At 45.6% G+C, this 18,332-nt stretch overlaps 1 protein-coding gene across 2 annotated transcripts in view; it reads left to right on the top strand.

Moving 5' to 3' along the window:
• PLCD1 (phospholipase C delta 1) overlaps positions 1–18,332 on the top strand; it is a 54,549-nt gene that overhangs the window by 32,970 nt on the left and 3,247 nt on the right. For both annotated transcript variants that reach the window (XM_035554289.2, XM_035554288.2), the window contains exons 5-13: positions 2,934–3,162; positions 4,260–4,461; positions 6,153–6,297; positions 7,336–7,485; positions 13,065–13,226; positions 14,109–14,265; positions 14,585–14,701; positions 16,263–16,441; positions 16,970–17,102. In XM_035554289.2, the coding sequence (XP_035410182.1) occupies positions 2,934–3,162; positions 4,260–4,461; positions 6,153–6,297; positions 7,336–7,485; positions 13,065–13,226; positions 14,109–14,265; positions 14,585–14,701; positions 16,263–16,441; positions 16,970–17,102 (1,474 nt within the window). The remainder of the gene's footprint in view (positions 1–2,933; positions 3,163–4,259; positions 4,462–6,152; positions 6,298–7,335; positions 7,486–13,064; positions 13,227–14,108; positions 14,266–14,584; positions 14,702–16,262; positions 16,442–16,969; positions 17,103–18,332) is intronic.

The raw sequence follows: 18,332 nt of genomic DNA, 5'->3' as shown, positions 1-18,332 counted from the left end.
TCTAAATCCAGGCTGCTAGTTGAAGTGCCCTCATTAGACATGTAATTGTTATAAGCTTCCTGTATAGCCAGCGGAAAGAGAGGAGGTTAATTAACCTTCTGAATTAACCTTCGGGAGGTTAATTCAGATCTCTTGTGGGGTGAATTGCCTCTAGGGAGAGTCTGTCTCACTCCGTTTGACCACTGAGTTATCCTAAAGCAATTACGTATTCATTTTACATATTACCTAAATATAGATGGATTGAGAGACATTACAGAGTATTAAAATGGTGATCTTCTTTACTGTCTTTGTGAGTTTTTCTTCATTTAGTCACAGGAAGGAAGGGTGACCAAGGATTTAAGAGAGAGCTACAGGGCACGCTCTCACATTTTTCTTGCTTTTTGTCACATAACTCTGTGTCCGTGTCTAGGTTTTAGACACATCTAAGTAAGACGTATGCAATGCAGCCAGAAACTGTGCAAATCCTGTAATTGCTCACTTCATTTCAACCTGGATGTTCATTCTGGTGCATCAGAGAGGTTCAGACTCTTTCTGACAAGCAAAGGTTCATTCAGGACTCGTGGTTCATGGTCCATACAAGTGAGCTAAAATACAGCCTTTGGTGTTGAGAGTGCCTCTCTAATATGGAGCTCTTGTAGCCCAAGCAGAAAGAGCCCAGTTTTACACCACATATCTGATCCATCCTGGAATCTGACTATGATGCCAACCAATGCTATTGTGCTATGTTCATCACAACCTTTAATGGCTGCTAATGAACAAATTTCCCAAGGGACATTAGTTATAACGCTAGCTTCCTAGGAGTCATATCATGTTAATTTCCATGTTTTGTCTTAAAGAAAAGAATGCCTATCATTCAAAGCATTACCGCAGTCTGTACCAGTTGCTTTCCCTCTTTACACTCCTTTTTCAACTGCTAAATGTCATGCTCAGCTTAGCTTGTGAAATCTGCCAAAGCCACAGGACAGGATCATACAGAGACGGAAGGCAGCAAGGAAAATGGATGCAGCAAGGATGTTTCCTGGACAGCTCAAACTCATTTTGAAGGTGTCTCTAGTATTGAGCATTTAATGGGTTGTTCTATCCCTGAGATTAGCCCATGGCTTTTAACCAGCCGATTCTGAAATCAGAACAAGTTGAACTTTTTGTTCTTGATTCAGTTTGTGAAATACAATGCATCAAGATTGTTTTGTTTGGTATTATAAGTGTGCCACAAACTGCAAGTGAAGGGCTCCAGAGGAGGCATTGCATGGGGAGAAACAGCCTGTCATTATCATCTTGCTTGGAGGGCTGCCAAAGCTGCTGTGGCCATCGCTGAGATCATTAGAAGGGTTAGGCTGAAATTAGTATGATGACTGGTAAAACTGAGACATTCATTTTGCTCATAAAAGCCAGGACAATAGCTCTATCTGTCATAAGAGATCAAAGATCAAAAGCAATTAAATTCCTCTGGTTTGACAAGTTGCCCCATGTCAGCTAAGTCACAGCAACTGACAGCAAGTTGTCCATCTCAAGGGTGAGGTGAAATGCACTCCTACCTCCTCTGAGTGGTGTGGAGCACATGCTGTATGCCTAGTTCAGATCCGAAGAAGAAAAGTTTTTAGGCCAAAAACGAAGTAAGTCAATCCGTGTCCTGCAAGCACTTTATGTCCTGTTGGAGGTTTGGCATCCATGCCAAAAGTTAGGTTTTTCAGACTTACCTGAAATGTAGGATGTCAGTAGGCTGTATGAGATGAGGGCACCACTGCTGAGGGGCTGCTAGCTTGCTGTCTTGAGAGAGCAGGAATCACTGTAATAGTAAGACATTAACTTAAAGTGGGTCAACTGCTGAAATTTCTGGCAAAGAACACTCTGAAGAAGTATAACGCTCCCTGCCATAAGTGGTTCCTCTGAGATAGGCTCCTGCTTTCCATTGCAGCTTGTTTTTCTCAGTCATATTTACTGCAGAGGTGTACATCCCAGAGATAACTGGAGAACAGTTGTTCACCTCTCTGTGAGGAATTCTGCTAGGAAAAAACAAAATTCCTATCAGGATTTGCCACAGAAAAAAAAAAAATCTGATGAAAAATTGAACCTGGGAATATTTTAAATAAACTGGTAATATTTATTGTTGGAAAAGATGTTGTCCTTCATGGAGACACTAACTTGCATATCTTAAACTGCTGATCTTCTGCGATCAGCCAAGTCCTTGACTGTGTTGTCCTATCAGAGCTGTTACCTAGTAAAAAATTTCAAACCATAGAGAAGCATGGGAGTGTGAAGAATTTGAATTACAGCTCCTTGAAAAGCTGAGACCTGATTTGAAATTTTGTGGAGATTTTGCTACTTGGTGATTTTTGCAGAAGAACAGATAATTTCCATGGAAAGAGTTTTATTTTATTTATTTTTTCTCCATACATAAAGCACGTATTTAGCAGGATTTATTTAAGTCAGTTTTGATGCTCTTTTTGCAACCAGCCCTACTAAATAGCCTTGACAGTCTCTCGAGGCCTAAGTTCAGACCTACTAGGATCAAGGGGAAGGTCTTTTTCACTTATGAGATTTTAGGCCAGGGTTTCTATCAATTTAAGATGCATTGAGTTAATTGTTTCCCTATATTCCTCCAAGGAATCTCAAGAGGTACATTTCTTTTGACCCTTGATTTACACTTAAATTGTAAAGAGCTTTCCTTTTAACTCGTGTTTTGCACAGCACATAGTTCTGTGGAGCCTGGTGCTCTTCAGCATGCAGATAATATGAGTAAAAAATAGTGATTGTAACCATTATGTGACTGTTGGCCTTGCCAATGAGAACCATTGACCACACTTCTCATTCACTGGCCAGTAACCGTTTCCAATTATTTTGTGTTCTGCGTTGTGTAGCCCTGGTGCAGATTACGGCTGGCATATGCCAGAAGGAAAGAAGGTTTTCACTCCTTCTCCCCTCTACGTTTACAGCACTGTGACAAGTCCAAAACAGAGGCTCTGGAGGATGATGAGATAGAGGAATTTTACAAGATACTGACAGAGAGAAAGGAAATAGACAAGATCTTCCAAAAGTACTCAGATGCGGAAGGGCTCATGTCCTGCCAGAACCTAGTGAGGTTCCTCTATGAGACACAACAAGAAGAAGATGCTGTTGTTGCTGCCCCTCCCTTAATTCAGAGATATGAGCCCAGCGAAATAGGTAGGTTGGAAACCCTGGTTGGCTTGGGTCATAATCTTGCTATCTTGATGAACTCTGAATTGCTTTGCTGTTGTTTTCTTCTGCAGCCATGTGTTGTTTTCTCCTTGAAACTGTTTTCTAGGGAACGTTAGCAGCTTTAGGAGAGGAGGAGACAGGAGAAACTGGGAAATAGTTATGTTCATTTTTGGCTTAGGCACACCAAGCACCTGGAGTGGGGTTGACATGCAGTTGGTTACAAGGCAGTGAAATTCCCATGGAGAAGGCTCTGATGGCTTGTTCAAATGTCAAGATCTCAGGTGGTTTGCAAGGTTAAAAATGTAGCAATATTTCTGCTCTTCAGAAGCAGGAAGGGAGGCAAATATTTTTGAATGTGAGCACCTGAAAAGCTGTAAGTTGGTGAGATCTTTGAGTAGAGGGCAAGCAAGGTGACAGTTGTTTAGGACAGCAATCACAGAACTGTCTTTCTGCTCAGAAATTAAGCAAAACACCAGACTGCAGCACTTCAGAGGACATGTTCAAGAAACCAGTGCTGGATCACAGGCTGCCTCTGTGCTGTCCTGGTATACCTTCAGGAGAGGGATGATGCTTTGCAGATTGAAAATAGGACAGAAATCTATCTCAGTCCTTCAAGATGGAGAGATATTAATTCTCCCCCAAATTTGCATTATTTTTCATTTACTCTGTGCAAATCTTGTAGTCATTGGATAATCTAGGCAGGATTTATCTGGCCATGTTTAGACATCTGACAATGTCTGTGTTGGCATGAAAGAGGCTTGAAGTGCTCAAATGGAGATTTTTGTACTATAGATCTCCAGAAGCAGGTGATGTAAGTGCTGTCTTTGGCACTTTTAGGTCTTATCGAGGACAGTAAGTGCTGTAATAGCCTGCTTGTGAAGGGGTTTTAAAAGCATTTTCTGACAGAGGAAGCTGTCACCATTACCTGAACAGCATCGATATCTCTACCATTAGCTGAATGCCTAGGGAGCATGTTTTACCTTTGAGATCCCCTGGAGATCAGCAGGCATCATGGTGAAGATGGCACCACTACCTGGTCGTGTCAGATTTTAACGTGGGGTTTCTATCTATTTATCTGGCAGCCAAGAAACGTAACGCCATGACCAAAGATGGTTTTCTGATGTACTTGTTGTCTGATGATGGGAATATATTCAACTCCTCCCACCGTAAAGTTTACCAGGACATGACTCAACCTCTCAGTCACTACTTTGTGTCATCCTCACACAATACCTATCTTATGGAAGACCAGCTTACAGGTCCTAGCAGCACAGAAGCCTACATCAGGTAATGTATGTGTGTGTGTGTTTATGCATGTATGTGTTTACGTGCCTGTGAGGCACTTAGGTTGTGAGGCAACCTAAACCAGGTTGGTCATGGCCCCCTTTTCATTGCACTTTGTCCCGGGTTTCTGCTGAACCCCATGTGGTGTTCTTCTGACTGTAAGATATATAATTACCACATCTGGGGGTAGGGGACTCCCTCCCCAGCTCTTCTGTAGCCCCCTTTAGTCACTGGCAGGTTGCTGTAAAGTCTCCCCTGAGCCTTCTCTTCTCCAGGCTGAACAACCCCAACTCCCTCAGCCTCAATATGGCATGGGATCATGTGTGCAAGGGCTTAGAGGGTGCAAAGATTTCTGGGATAAAGCTGGACAGCTGTGTGGAGACTGGAGGGAGACCAAAATGATGCATACTGTCATGACGTTTGCAAGCCTTACTGCCTTTTGGGAGAATCAGCATAGACTATTCCTTAGAGCCATGCTGGGGTTTGTCTTGGAGAAGGCTAGCTGGAGTAATCCAAAAAATATATGGGATGTGAGCTAACACAGTGGCGTGAGTGATCAGGAATCTTCTGCCCGGTCTCTCTAGCAGTTTAGTTGCTCCCACGTCATCCCTGGACAGAACAGTAAGTGTTGCCTGCTTTTGCCTTTAACAAAGACTGCTGTCTGACGTCTCATGGCCAGATGTTTACAGTGGCCTTTATTATCTTGCACAAACACCTTATCTTACTTCTGTTGTCACCTGTGCTTTTATCAAGTGAGACAATGTTTCCTTATAAGCAAGTCAATGACTGTAATTCTGTCTTTGTATATGATTTTTCTGATTCCCAGGGAATAATGTCTATCTTGAGTCACAAGCTTAAAGGAGTAGAGAGTGAAATCTGGCACAAACTAATGAAAGTAGCTGTTTGAATTCCTGTTACAGTATCTTAACATTACAGAATTACATTCTGGCTGTAAAGTAAATAAATCCCATGATTCTTATTGCAATGAGTTAAAGGAGTTGTGTTATCTGAAATGTATAGAGCTATGTAAAAGAAAAAGATCACCTCCCAGACAGGTAAGTCTTTACAGGGGGAACCTCCATTTGAAATGAAATGAAAATAAAAGTTTGGATATGTAGAAGGAGTTTCAAATGGGAATTCAATCTGTAGATTCTGTTTGGGAAACTGGCCCTCAGCAGTCTCCCCAGCTGTGATTGAGTTTCCACGTCTCCCTCCCTGAAATCCCTGAGGATCCATCCCTTGTGTCTTATCAGATCTAGAGGAAGAAGGCACAGCATCCAGGCTTCATGAACTGTTTTCTAAGGCCGTCTTTCTTCCAGTCTAACTACTCTCGATTTTCCCTTCTCTTTACCATCTTTGGGAAAAGACTCTGGGCACAGACATGAGTGTCCTTTCTCATCTGGCTCTTACTATGTCTCCTTCTTTGGATGGTCCTTACTTTGGACTTTCATGACTTTCTTTCTCAGATCCCAATGTGCTTTCCTTGCTCAACCTTAAGCTGTCTTTGTCGACTCCGAGCTCTCCTGGTCCCATCCTTATTCCATCTGCTTTCCAGTTTTTCCAACCTCCTCTTTTCTCCTTTTCTCCCTGAACTTCCCATCAACCTTCCCAGGCAATACCTGTGGCCGATCCAGTCTCACTTTGAGACAGAGCCAAAGGTTTAAAACCCAACCAGGTCCCTTCTTTGTTTCCAGAGCCCTCACCAAAGGCTGTCGATGTGTGGAGCTGGACTGCTGGGATGGCCCTAACTCGGAACCCATCATTTATCATGGCTACACTCTCACCTCCAAGATCCTCTTCAGCGACGTCATTAAGGCCATCAAGAACTATGCTTTCAAAGTAAGGATGAGAGACCTGGGACCCTCTAAGATTTCTCATATTTCACAGTCCAAGACCAATAGCAGATCTCTGCCCTCCCAGTAGAGAGCATAAAGAAGGAAGACCACTTTGGCTTTTCTCATGGGTAGAAGATGTATCCTTCTGTCTAGGCATCCTTGTTCTGCTTTCTGCAGAGATCCATTCCTGGAAGTTGCTGGTGAGACAAGGCACTGCCTGGGGATGAGTTTAAATCTGTACCAGCATAGCTGGATACTGGACCCCACTGCAATGAAAATAATGTCCAACATCTTGAATATACCTGGTAGAAAATGCAAACGAGTTTTTGATTTGCTTGGTTTTCACATCTCAGGGTCTGTCCCTAGTTTGGAGGAACTTAAGTGTGTGTGCCTTGGAGAGACTAATGCGTAGGACAGTTTCTGCTCAGGTTTAAAAGGAATGAGTAGGTCTGGACTCTGGAATGGCAGTCCTGGGCTAGCAGCCTTTAAAAATCCTTGGGTTTGTCCAGACTGACTGTGCTTTCTGCTATTTTCCTTCAGTGCACTTGACTTGAGAACCAGCCCCAAGTTTCCCTTGGGGCTATTAGGCAGTGGCAAGGCAATGCCTTCAGCACACAAAGTGTCTAGGGGGCCTCAGGGAACCACATCAGGCCTGTGCAGGAAAGGAGGAAGGATTCAGGTTGCTTAAGGGTCTGAACAAACTCAGGGACTTGCAAAGCTCCTTTCCCAGTCCTTCTGTGAGGTAAGAAGGTGCTCGACCTATGGTGCAAGTGGAGAATGGAGACAGAGGGAGGCTTACCAAACCTGGCAAGCCCGTGGGAGGCATCCTGATCCAGCCTGCTGCCCTGTCCATTGGATTACCATTTCTGGAAGGCATCAGCGTAGATCTGAGCAGCTACCACACATCTGAACTTGTCCATCTTTTATCCCTGCCATTGACACACTCATTTCCAGAGCAAACAACACGGGGGTCTTATATCAATTGCTATGGACAGGTGAAATTACAGAGTTCACTGATGATGGATGTTATGTCTTGTCCTAGACCTCACCATACCCTGTCATCATCTCCCTGGAGAACCACTGCAGCCTCGACCAGCAGAAGGTCATGGCTCAGCACATGACGACGATCCTGCAGGACATGCTCTTGGTGGCCCCCGTTGATGGAAACAAATCGCAGTTCCCCTCCCCAGAGGTGAGCAAGGCCACTCTAGCACTTTTTGCCCTCTGAAAGTGGGACAAGAGCGAGGTCTGTCTTCTTGCTGGCTGCCAGCTGGGGGACTATATGCCTGAGGGGTGGTGGGAACAGAGCATGTTTGTGATCAGTGGTGGAATAGGAAATAGGAGTAGCTAGAAATCACTTGTGCACATCAAGCTCCAAAATGATCTGTTGCTCCTTGTTTGCTGTGTAAGGTTTCAGAGGAGACATTCCTGAGGGACTGAGGACATTCCTGGTCCATTTACTGAGGCTAGGCATTGTCCTTCACCCCATGAGGAAAGGATGTAAGGGAGCTGAGTCCCAAGGATCTGTCTTGTGTCTGCTCCCACACCCCAAACCTGAATACGGCCTCATTCAGGCTAATCCTCTGAAGCACAGGCAGGTTGCTGCACATGAAGGGAAGATTAGCTCCATGAGAAGTGACTACAAATTGTCTCTGTGTTTTTGATCCAGCAAGTCTGGGCACTGCCTGATGTCATGGTAGGTGAGATATTTTGCTCAGTGTTGAGGGATGTAGCATACACTTCCCTCCTCCTTTAGTGCCTCAGGTACACTGCCATGGAGACCTAAACTGCTGATTAGGAAGTCATGAGAGCTGAAAGGACAACTGTGATTGCTTGCCTCTTGAAACCCAAGGAGAAAATCAGCACAAGTGGCCTAAAACTGGATCAAGTGTGAGATGTCCTTCCACTGGGAATGGCTTGGGGTGGCACGGCAGTGGGGATGGGCTTACTGGGGAGATGTCCTAGGAGGACAAGGGGAGGTGGGAGATTATGTGGAGGACAGGTACCACTGTGATTGATGTGTATTAGGGCAGCCCTTCTGGGGAAGGAGATATACAGCTCTTAACAGTATACCACTGCATTGCTGTAATTACCAGGCAATTAGAAAAAAAATGTGGAAATGGAATCTTCATATACATAAAAAAACAAAACAAAACTGTGTTTCCAAAAACAAAGCCAAAATGTTAATCTTTTGATCTGTTTCTACAGTTTGGGTTAGCGGTTTCTTTCTTTTTTCTCTCCTAAGCACTTTTCAGAACCAGACTTTTATGTGTGTGAATAGCTGCAGTTCCTTTTAAATTGCCTTTCTTTGCAAAAGAAATAATTTTCCCAAAATTGGATGAGAATGCATAGCCAGGGCTGGAAGCAGTTTGTGGGTGGGATAAAGCTGGCAGTCAGCAGGGGAGAAAGGGGAGGGAAATGAGCCACCCAAAATACCTTCTATACTTGTTCTCCATCTCCATTTTTCCCTTTCTGACTTCTCCCTTTTGTTTGGGAGTGCTGTGCCTCACTTGATACAATGCCTAGTGCAGAGGGAAGCTGATCTGGGTTGGTCCCTAGGTACCAGTGCAATAAATTAGGATGAATCATAATATTTAATAGTGCTGCTTCAGCAGGACCTTTGCACTGGCACAGACAAGTTGCCTCCCGTTAAGAAGTGACTCTCCCAGGATGAGGTTACACCCAGCATGGAAACAGGTCTCCGCAGGCTGTTACTGGGTTGGAAAATCAGTATTCAGTGTTACATGTTGGCTTGCTATTTATCTTCAGCGTAGGATCAGGAAAGCTGCTGATGGCTTTTCAAAACGCTGCCTTGTGACCAGAGGAATGATATGAAGAAAGAAAAGAGAAACACCAGGGAAAGAAATGTGTGATATGTGTGTATAAGGGAACGACCCCAGCTTCCCAGAGATGTTTTTCCCATTCTTGTGCTCATTCTAACCTCCTGCTTTGCTTGCCCAGATGGACACGTGGCCCCAGCTGGAACAAAAGGGCCCAGATCTACGTTAGTGAATGGAGTTGGGCTGATACGCTCCAGTGGAGGGACTGATCCATGTAGTTTAAAGGGAGAAAAAATGTCAATGTAGTAAAACATATCCTTTTTCCTCTGTTACTTTTCCTCCACTTTCCTGCCACGTGAACTAGGAGAGTATGTTTGTGGAAAATACATTGAAGCTGAAACATTAAGAACAAAAAAAAAACAACAACAGAAACCCCTTGGATTTTCCACTTCCTTGTGGTGCTGGCATGAGGAAGCCTGAGGTATTTTGTCTTAGAAAAAGGGTGGGATCCGGCACTGGGAAGAGGTCTGAAAGGCTGTAAATAAAAACAGGCAAAACATTGCTGCAAAGTGTGTTCTCAGAGCAATGTCAGTAATTAAAAGATCAACACAGTTTGTTTTCACACTAACAATTCACAGTGCAGCCCAAGGCAGGCATCTGATTTATTAGGTCCCATTTAGGAACAGAGTATTGGGCTACACAGAGCATCTAAATACCTCCCTGTCTTTAGGTCCCAATAATAAATTAAAGCCCTATAGGACAAAAGGCCAAAAGCTACAAAAAAAGCTCCAGGAAAGCTTCGGGTCAGTGCCAGAGTTGTAGGGAAGAGCCGCTCCAATCTTTGCTGCTGATTGTTTATTTATCAGGCCTTTGCCTGATTCCTGACCTGCACAGGGGTCTGCCAGGGCCCTTTCCCCCTGTCCTTGCATACCAGCTAGAAATGATGCAAAACTCCCATCTTGGAATGAGACTAAAGCAGCTGCCAACATTGCATGCCACTAATCAGCATTTCAGGCATATCTAAGAGCCCTCCAACTCTTTGTTGTTGGACACCCTTCACAATGAGAATGGCTTTGGGCTTAACAGACCTGCCTTGGTGGGTGACCCTTGGACCACGAGCCCCCCCAGGTGAGAGCCCCAGTGCAGTGACTGGGGTCTCTGCCATCCCACACCTCCAGCATCCCATCAGCTGTCCCATCACATCCATTACTGAGCCCAGCGCCCCCATTCAACATCGCCTTGAGCCATGCAGCTCAGCAGCTGCTTCCAGTACAGCAGCAGTAAGGCACAACTGATCTGAAGTCTCTCAAAATCTCCTTCAATAATGTGTTTCTTCCCCCCCCCCCCCTTTTTTTTTTTTAGACTCTTTTTATCTTGTGGTGCTACTCATTGTAAAACCCTGCAACACCTCAGGTTACAGCTGCCCTGAAAGACATCCACAGATGGAGATGTGATAGGAAAAAGCGCACCTAGTCTGCACATCTCTTCATGAATGTGAACACGTTAATCCTCACAGCTTCTCAGAAATCTGGGGAGATGGTTATCTTCTAAGGTGGCAGTTCTCAGCCCCTGTATATCCACGTACCTGAGCATGCCACTTTGGGCTCTGTTTTACAACTAGTTAATACAGTCAGGGGTATTGGAGGTGTGGTCCTCCTCCTCCTAAGCGGTTGTCTAAATAGACCAGGTGAATCACATCTTGGGAGTGTTTCGTTCTATTTGTTGACTCTAAAGGAGGTGTGAAGCCATAGAAAGTTTGTAGAGGTGGTTTCTGTTAAGAGTGTGACACTCCCACTGAGACAAAGACTGGAAATCAGATCTTGCCATGACCTTTGGGCTGCTAGTAGGGTCCGAAACCCTCAGGTAAAATAAATGCATGAGTGCAGATCTTTTAAACTCTGCTCTTACCAGCTTTGCTCCTGATAAAGAACAGTGCTTTCATTAGATAGTTGCCATGTCCTAGATCACAGATTCCCAAAGGGAGCAAGGCCGTGTGTCAGAACCATCTCACGTGCAGCGCTGAGCTTGCTTTGGCATGATGGAGAAAAGGTGAGAGAGCAGGAACTCCACTTCTGGAGAATGAAAGCAACATGCTTTACAAGGTACATAAGGAAGTGAAAGAGTTGCATTTATTCCACTACACTATACGTTCTCAGTGGAGTCCTGCATCCTTGTAGCTTCTCCCATTTTCCTAAGTTATATTCAACTTCAGGCTTGCCACTGGCAATTGGAATAGCTTTATGGCCTACTTGGATAGTATTTATTGAGCATTTTAGCTAATGCTTCTTCCTAAGACAAGGGATCTGCTCAGCAGAGCTGAACTGATGAGCTGAGTGTCTTTCCCCTCAGGCTAGAAATACTTAATGTCACATGAAGAGGAACCGAGAGGGTTGGAACAAGTGCTTGTGAGTGTTTGTGTCTGTGTTTGTCAGCTTATTTAAAACCTTTGTAAAGGGATAAGCACTCAGATTTAGGATTTTGCTTCCTAATATCCACAGTAAACGAGGCAGGGCAATGTTTATCACTGTCAGTTTCTGCAGGCACATTTTGTCTAGAGTTGTAAAAGCTTAGAAAGGGCTACTGTCTCTGTTGGTAATCAAGCAGCCTGCCCCAAACACATTTTGTCCCGAGTTCTGTACTGCTGAACTGTGAGATGAGGTGGTAAGTTTTCTTATGGGACATTAGAAAGCAGAGGCAGGTAATATCGTAGTGTATAACAGGATGCTATCTGCAGCCCGTGAAGGACCAGAGAGACTTCTCTGTGTCCCCCTACAACTGTCCCAAGTGCAACCCCTCCAGGCTGGGGCACTCAAAGCATTGACTGGACACAGCTCTGCCTTGGAAGAAGGTTGAGGAGCGGGGTGGCTGGAGGGTGGTCTGGGGATGGGGAGGAGGAGAATGCTATGTTCTGCATGCTCCTTTGGGCCTTTTATTTCCAGAAACTGGTACATTCCTCCCAGCTGCTTCTGTGCAGCTTTTGAATGACAGGGAAAGTGCCCCAGTGTAAACAGATCATTTGCGGTAGATGAAGAAAAATGCTCTTGGCTGCTGCCTCAGGTGCCCATGCCAGATTTCAGCTCAAACCAAGTTTCCTCCACGGCGTAGCTGGTCTGTGAGGAGCTGGGCTGGTCTCCGCGGAGACACGATGCAATTTGCTTGCACCCACAGAAGGGGAATAGCGTTCTTTGAAAATGCCTGTGTCGTTTTTAAAAAGATCCTTGGTTTTCCACAGCCCTGTCATTTGAGAACAGTGGGGCTTGTTGCTTTTGCAGATTTGGAAGGGGCAAATATAGGATGTTGCTGCGAGAAGAGGGGCCATGCTACACTAGTAAAGGGACTGCATTGGCTAAACCTGAGATCGCCTTTTTCCTGGAATAAGTAGCACCCTCCGTAGCCAGCAGTACCACATGCGTGGCAGCAAATCTCCCACTGACTTTACTGGAAGCTGCAGGATCTAGGGCTGCTCCTGGGCTGAATCGATTGATTTTTGAGGTGTAACCCATTCACTTGGAGATTGCATCCAGGCAATACTACTGCTCCCTGCTGCCAGTATTGCTGCAGCACCATTTTGGTTCAGTCAGCCCTTGCCAGGCTTCAGCTTTCCTCCTGTAGTCTGAGCTTGCATGAGAACTAGGTCGTGTCAGTGGTATGGTGGTCTGTGAGCAACCATCTGCTTTTGGTGTGTTCCTTCACCTGACGCTTTTATGTGGGCTTTGAAAGAGGCTGTGTTTTGGCACAAGAAAAATGTTCCTTGGATTAGCTCAGCAGCCAGCTGTGATATGTTGGCACGTGCTGCTGGTTGTTATTTGTGCTGACTGTGGTTGCAGTGGCAGGAGGAGGTCCTCACAGAAGGAGGTATCTAAGAAGGGTCCAGTTTGGGAACTCTTACTTAGGGTGTCAGTGCCCTAACATTTCACCTGTGAGATCCTTTAAGTATTCTGATGCCATGTCTGCTGATCGCCAGCTATTTTGTCCACTTCTCTTTGTGCAGCAACTGAAAGGGAAGATCCTTGTGAAAGGCAAGAAGCTGAGCAGACAGGAGGACCCCACAAATGGGAACAACAACCTGGAGGCTGAGGATGTCTCTGATGAAGATGAAGCAGCTGAAATAGAAGATGAATCTGTAAAGACAGAGGTGCAGCAGAAGGGGAAGGTAAGTAAAAAAAAGTAACTGAATCCCTGAACGGAGCAGACCTGGAGAGGCAGAAAAGCTATAAATTAGATCTTTGTGTATTGCAGAAGGCTTTGAAGTCCTGCATCAGGAGGTCTGGTCTTGTTAGCCAATCCCATGCCTTATGTTGGTAAACCACTTTCTAGGTGTGCTTTGTACCATGCCTGGAAAAAGCCACTCTGTTTCCAGGTTTGCCTACTTGGCACCAGGACAGTATGGGAAGTTCATTGCTAAGGCTCAGTTGTAAGGCTTAGCGACTGGTGACAGCCACTGGTGCTGAATTACAAATGATAATGCAAAAAGCAGCAGAAAGGGCCTCCCACCAACAAAAAGTGAGAAATTTCATCTGGAGGACATCATGCAACAAAGGGTGCTGGGACAGCAAAGCATCTGCTGTGTGAAATCCTCTCTTAGCTCACCAATACAGGCTGAATAGGTTCTATCTGTGTTTATATCCCTAATCACTTTTGAGCTGTAATAGCCAAGGTGAAATAGTCATTCACATAATGGCGTGTGGATGAATGCAGGAGGGACAACCCAGATGAAGTGAAGTATTCTTGGTGGTAGCACTTGGGAAGTCAGTGATATCACTGGACAGGCCAGTATGGGCTGGTGAAACGTGCCAGTAGTGTTACCTACTGAAGGTCTGAGAGGAGGGATTAGCACTGCACGCAGGGCAAAGGACATAGCAAGGGCAGTCTGCCCCTTTACCACTCTTCCTAGGGGAGCCCCAAATTATCATGGGCATCCTTTCCGTCTGAAGTTGGTGGAAAAGAAAAGCTCCAGGGGTCTTAGACAAAACATAACCATTATTTTGAGTAGGACTGCAGAAGCTCCCCACAAACCTCTTGCTCCTTCTTTTAGAGTGACACCCTGAAGCTGGCCAAGGAGCTGTCAGACACAGTTGTCTACTGCAAGAGTGTTCATTTCAATGGCTTCGAGGACCCCAGCCACCCTCGGGCTTTCTACGAGATGTCATCGTTCACGGAGAGCAAAGCTCTGAAACTAGCCCAGGAGTCTGGTATGTATATTCTGGCAGCAGGCCATCCTCTGTTCCAGTCCCCCAAAAAGTGACAGCTAGTGGTGGTTAGGCATGAGGAGGAGGCATCCCCAAAGACGTAGGTCATGGTCTCCTTGGCAATCCATGTCACTTTGAGAAACAGTGGGAATAACTTAATGTCACAGGTTGCAACCAAGAAGGGCATTTTATGCAGGCCGTTCACACTCAGCCAGACTCACTAGACGGAAAAGGACTATAAACAGCAGCGTCAAGGAAAAGCAGGCCCATCACTGAAAGGAACATTTTCTTCTTCTTTTTTTTTTTTTCTTTTTTTCCAAAGGAAACAGTTTTATTCATCACAACATCAGGCACCTGAGCCGGATCTACCCTGCCGGGTGGAGGACAGATTCTTCCAACTACAACCCCATCGACTTGTGGAACGTCGGCTGCCAGATCGGTGGGTGCAACCGGGAGCTTGGAGGGTGTCAGCCTGGCTGGGTTGGTCATAGAATCATAGATTCACAGAATCATTAAGGTTGTAGAAGCCCTCCGAGATCACGTGGTCCAACCATCCCCCTACCACCAGAGTCACCACTAAACCATGTCCCCAAGCACCACATCCAACCTTTCCTTGAACACCCCCAGGGACAGTGATGCCACCACCTCCCCGGGCAGCCTGTCCCAATGCCTGGTTGCTCTTTCTGAGAAGAAATGTCTCCTAATTTCTAACCTAAACCTCCCCCGGCTCAACCTGAGGCCATTCCCTCTTCATGACCTGGCCGTGGTAGGGCTCTGACTGAGGTAGACATGTGATCTCAAGCCACTTGCAGGCAGAGAGGCTCAGTAGTCACCAGAAGAGATCAGCTCTTGTAACCATTAGGAGAGCCTTTCCTGCATGTTAATGTGCACATCCTTGCAATTAGCTGGAAGCACAGTTCCTGCTGTGTAACAAAGAAGAGGGGAGCCAGGAGATAGAGTTGCTTACCAAAAAGCATGCTGAAATGTGTGGCAGAGCTGGAAATCAGACTCAGATCTCTCAAGCCCTAGAGGAGGGCCGTAACCATAAAGGAAAAGCTGTGGCCTGAGCTCTTTCCAGTAGTCAAAGCAGTGCGTCTAGTCTGCTCCTGGGACACTGAAGCTCTGATGGCATATTCATGTCTCAGAGATGTGATGAAAAGGTCTTGCAGCCTGCTAAGTGAATTATCTTGTAGCTTTCACTCAGAAAACCTGGTGCAGGGTATGTAGGGCCAAGGCCCAGGATAAATTGTCATCTGTCCTAGAGCTTCTTTAGAAGTGGCTAAAGAGGTTAGCATCACCCTGGGGAAATCAGGAGAGTATCGAGCAAGCTCTGGGGTCCATGTGCCCTCCCTGTGTGGTATTAGTGAAACTGTTCACAGAGGCTGCTTCCAGATTTGACATCAAAGCTTTTGAAAAGATAGGGGCAAATTAGAAAGGATACAGGAAATCTGCCTGGTGTTAGGAGAACTGTGAGGTTTGATCTATTTTGGGCAAAGGACAATAAAGAGGTGATTTGATCACAGCTTCTGTACCGGACTGCATAAGGATTTCAGACAGTGAGGAGCTCTGTAGTGTAACCAGTAGAGGTCCCTGAGGGTGGCAAATGAAAATAGGTGTATTTGGGCTGGAAAAGAGGTTTTATAATGAGGTTAAGTAGCTAGAGAAACGATCTGAGAATGATCTGTGGCTTTCTGAATGGGTTTATGTGAAAGATATGGTTGTTCAACCAGGTGACATGAATTCAGTGCAGGACATTTTTTGATGCTGTGGTAGGTAGGAAGAAAACTGAGATAGCTACAGTGGTTCCTTCTGCCTCTAACATCTCTGAATGGAAGAAATCCTCAGGGGAAGCAGGCTTTGGGGGTCAGAGTTTATCACAGATCTTTAAAGCATGGAAAAGTCAATGTTTATGTCCATGAAATGTAATTTCACGTGAACAGAATTGGTATACTCTCATTGATTTATCTGAAAGTGACTAAATTTATTTATTTATGTTGCAGTTACCCTAAATTTCCAGACAGCAGGCACAGAAATGGATGTCTACCAGGGTCGGTTCCAGGACAATGGGTTTTCTGGGTATGTCTTAAAGCCGGAATTCCTCCGGGATGAGCAAACCAAATTCAATCCAAAATCCATCACAGAAGGAACATGGGGGACAAAGAAGAAGCTTCTGCTTAAAGTAAGAATAGAAGTCGGAAACTTATCTTAGTAGCATCCATTTTTTTGGGGGGTATAGGTTGTGCCTTCTCCTGGTCCCACGTGGGCAATGTTATCCTAGCCCTACTCATTTCCCACTGCCAGCGTCACTGCTCCAGTCCTGCATGGGCTCTCATCCTCCAGGGACTCACTCACACGTTTAATGTTTGGCAACAGGAGAGGTTAACGACAGTATTCACCCTACAGGAACACACAGGCATTTTACAGACAGGCAGTCAACAGTCACCGCTGTTATTTCCAAGTATCATTTGATCACTTTGGGGAGAGAGAGAAGTTGACTTTTCCCTGACCCAGACCAGCTGGCTGCACTGCAGCAGTGTTCATTAGGTGCTTTAGCTCATGACAGCTTCCTCTGAAGAATGTCACAGTGTTGGCTCTGAAAGACCAACACCAGCAACAAGTCCTGTGCTCCTGGAGAAGGAGAGGGATGTTTGTCAGGGAACCCCCTCTCCTACCGATGTTCTGACCTTTTCCTCTGTTTCCTCCACAGATCATCTCTGGTCAGCAGCTGCCCAAGGTAAACAAAAGCAAAAACTCCATCGTTGATCCCAAGGTAACGATTGAGATCCATGGCGTCCAACAGGATAACAACAAGAAGCAGACCAGAGTCGTTGAAAATAATGGTAAGGGTTTTTCTTTCATGCTGTGACCCCTGGGGCAGTAATTCTGTGGTTTTGTGTAGCAGTGTGTTCCTCATCAAGACCTGCTGCCCTGTGGCCAGGCCTGCCCAGCTGCACCCGAGCTTGCTCACACTGTGCAGATCCATCAGGTGCTGTTGGTGTACTTCAGTGCAGTGACCCTGGTTATATAGCTAGCCCCACAGGCTGTCCCTATGGGGCATTTCTTTCAGGGGTTCTTCCATCTCTTCTCTGTCTGAGGTGTTTGGAGATGGAAATTACCTGCAAAACATCAGCCAGATGAATTGTTTTGAGGTTGGCTGCCAAATCTGCAGACCCAGAGCTTTGGAAGTGCTCTTTACTTCCATGCAGTTGGATCTGACCTGGGACAAAAAGGTTCCCACCAAGATCTTCCCAGAGAAGGCCTCTCACAAGGCTGATTTTATTTTGAAAGAGCCACAAACTCATGAAAGAGTGACGTTGGAAGGGACTCTGGAGGTGCCCATTCCAACCCCTGTCCGAAGCAGGACCTAAGTTAACTCAAGTTGTTCACTGTATTGCCCAGATGGATTTTGAGTATCCCAAAGGGTGGAAATTGCCCACGCTGTCTGGGCGAGTGATCCAGTCTTTCACTTGAAATAAGGTCTATACTTAACCAGAAATTCGCCTGTTGTTATTTGTGCCCATTACCCATCATGTGTTTGCTGTGCACATGTAAGAAGAATTAGGCTTCATCTTCTTTAACAGGAGGAAGTGAAAGATGGCAATAATAACCCCCCTTAGCCTTCTCCAGGATGAATAGCATAAACTTTCTCAGTCTCTTCTTATATCAAACGTAGTCTGTGCAAAAGTCTGTGCTACATCTCTTGAAGCTCAGAACCTCCTCACAAGGCAGGGACACTGAATTTGCTCATCCTCTTGACCCACGTGTCACCTGTGCTAAATTAATGCACGTCACAGCAATGTGGCAGGTGAGGGAAGGAGGTTGTAAGCCCACAGCTCCAAAGAGTAAGGTTCCTTCCATAGCCAGCACTGACCTCAGATGTCTCACAGACACTTCACCTCCCTTTGGGCCATTTCTCATTGGTCAAACATGGCTGTGGCTTCCCTCCATGTGGTGAGGGTCTGAATACTGCGGCCTTCAGAGACAGCAGAGGGCAAGTTCATCCCTCTCTTCTGTGGGAAGAGAAGGCAGTAGGAGTCTGAGAAATCAGACCTTACCCTCCTCCAAACACG

This window comes from Cygnus atratus, chromosome 2, assembly GCF_013377495.2.
Source record: "Cygnus atratus isolate AKBS03 ecotype Queensland, Australia chromosome 2, CAtr_DNAZoo_HiC_assembly, whole genome shotgun sequence".
NCBI classification, from domain to species: domain Eukaryota; kingdom Metazoa; phylum Chordata; class Aves; order Anseriformes; family Anatidae; genus Cygnus; species Cygnus atratus.
This window is presented reverse-complemented; position numbering and strand designations above follow the sequence as displayed.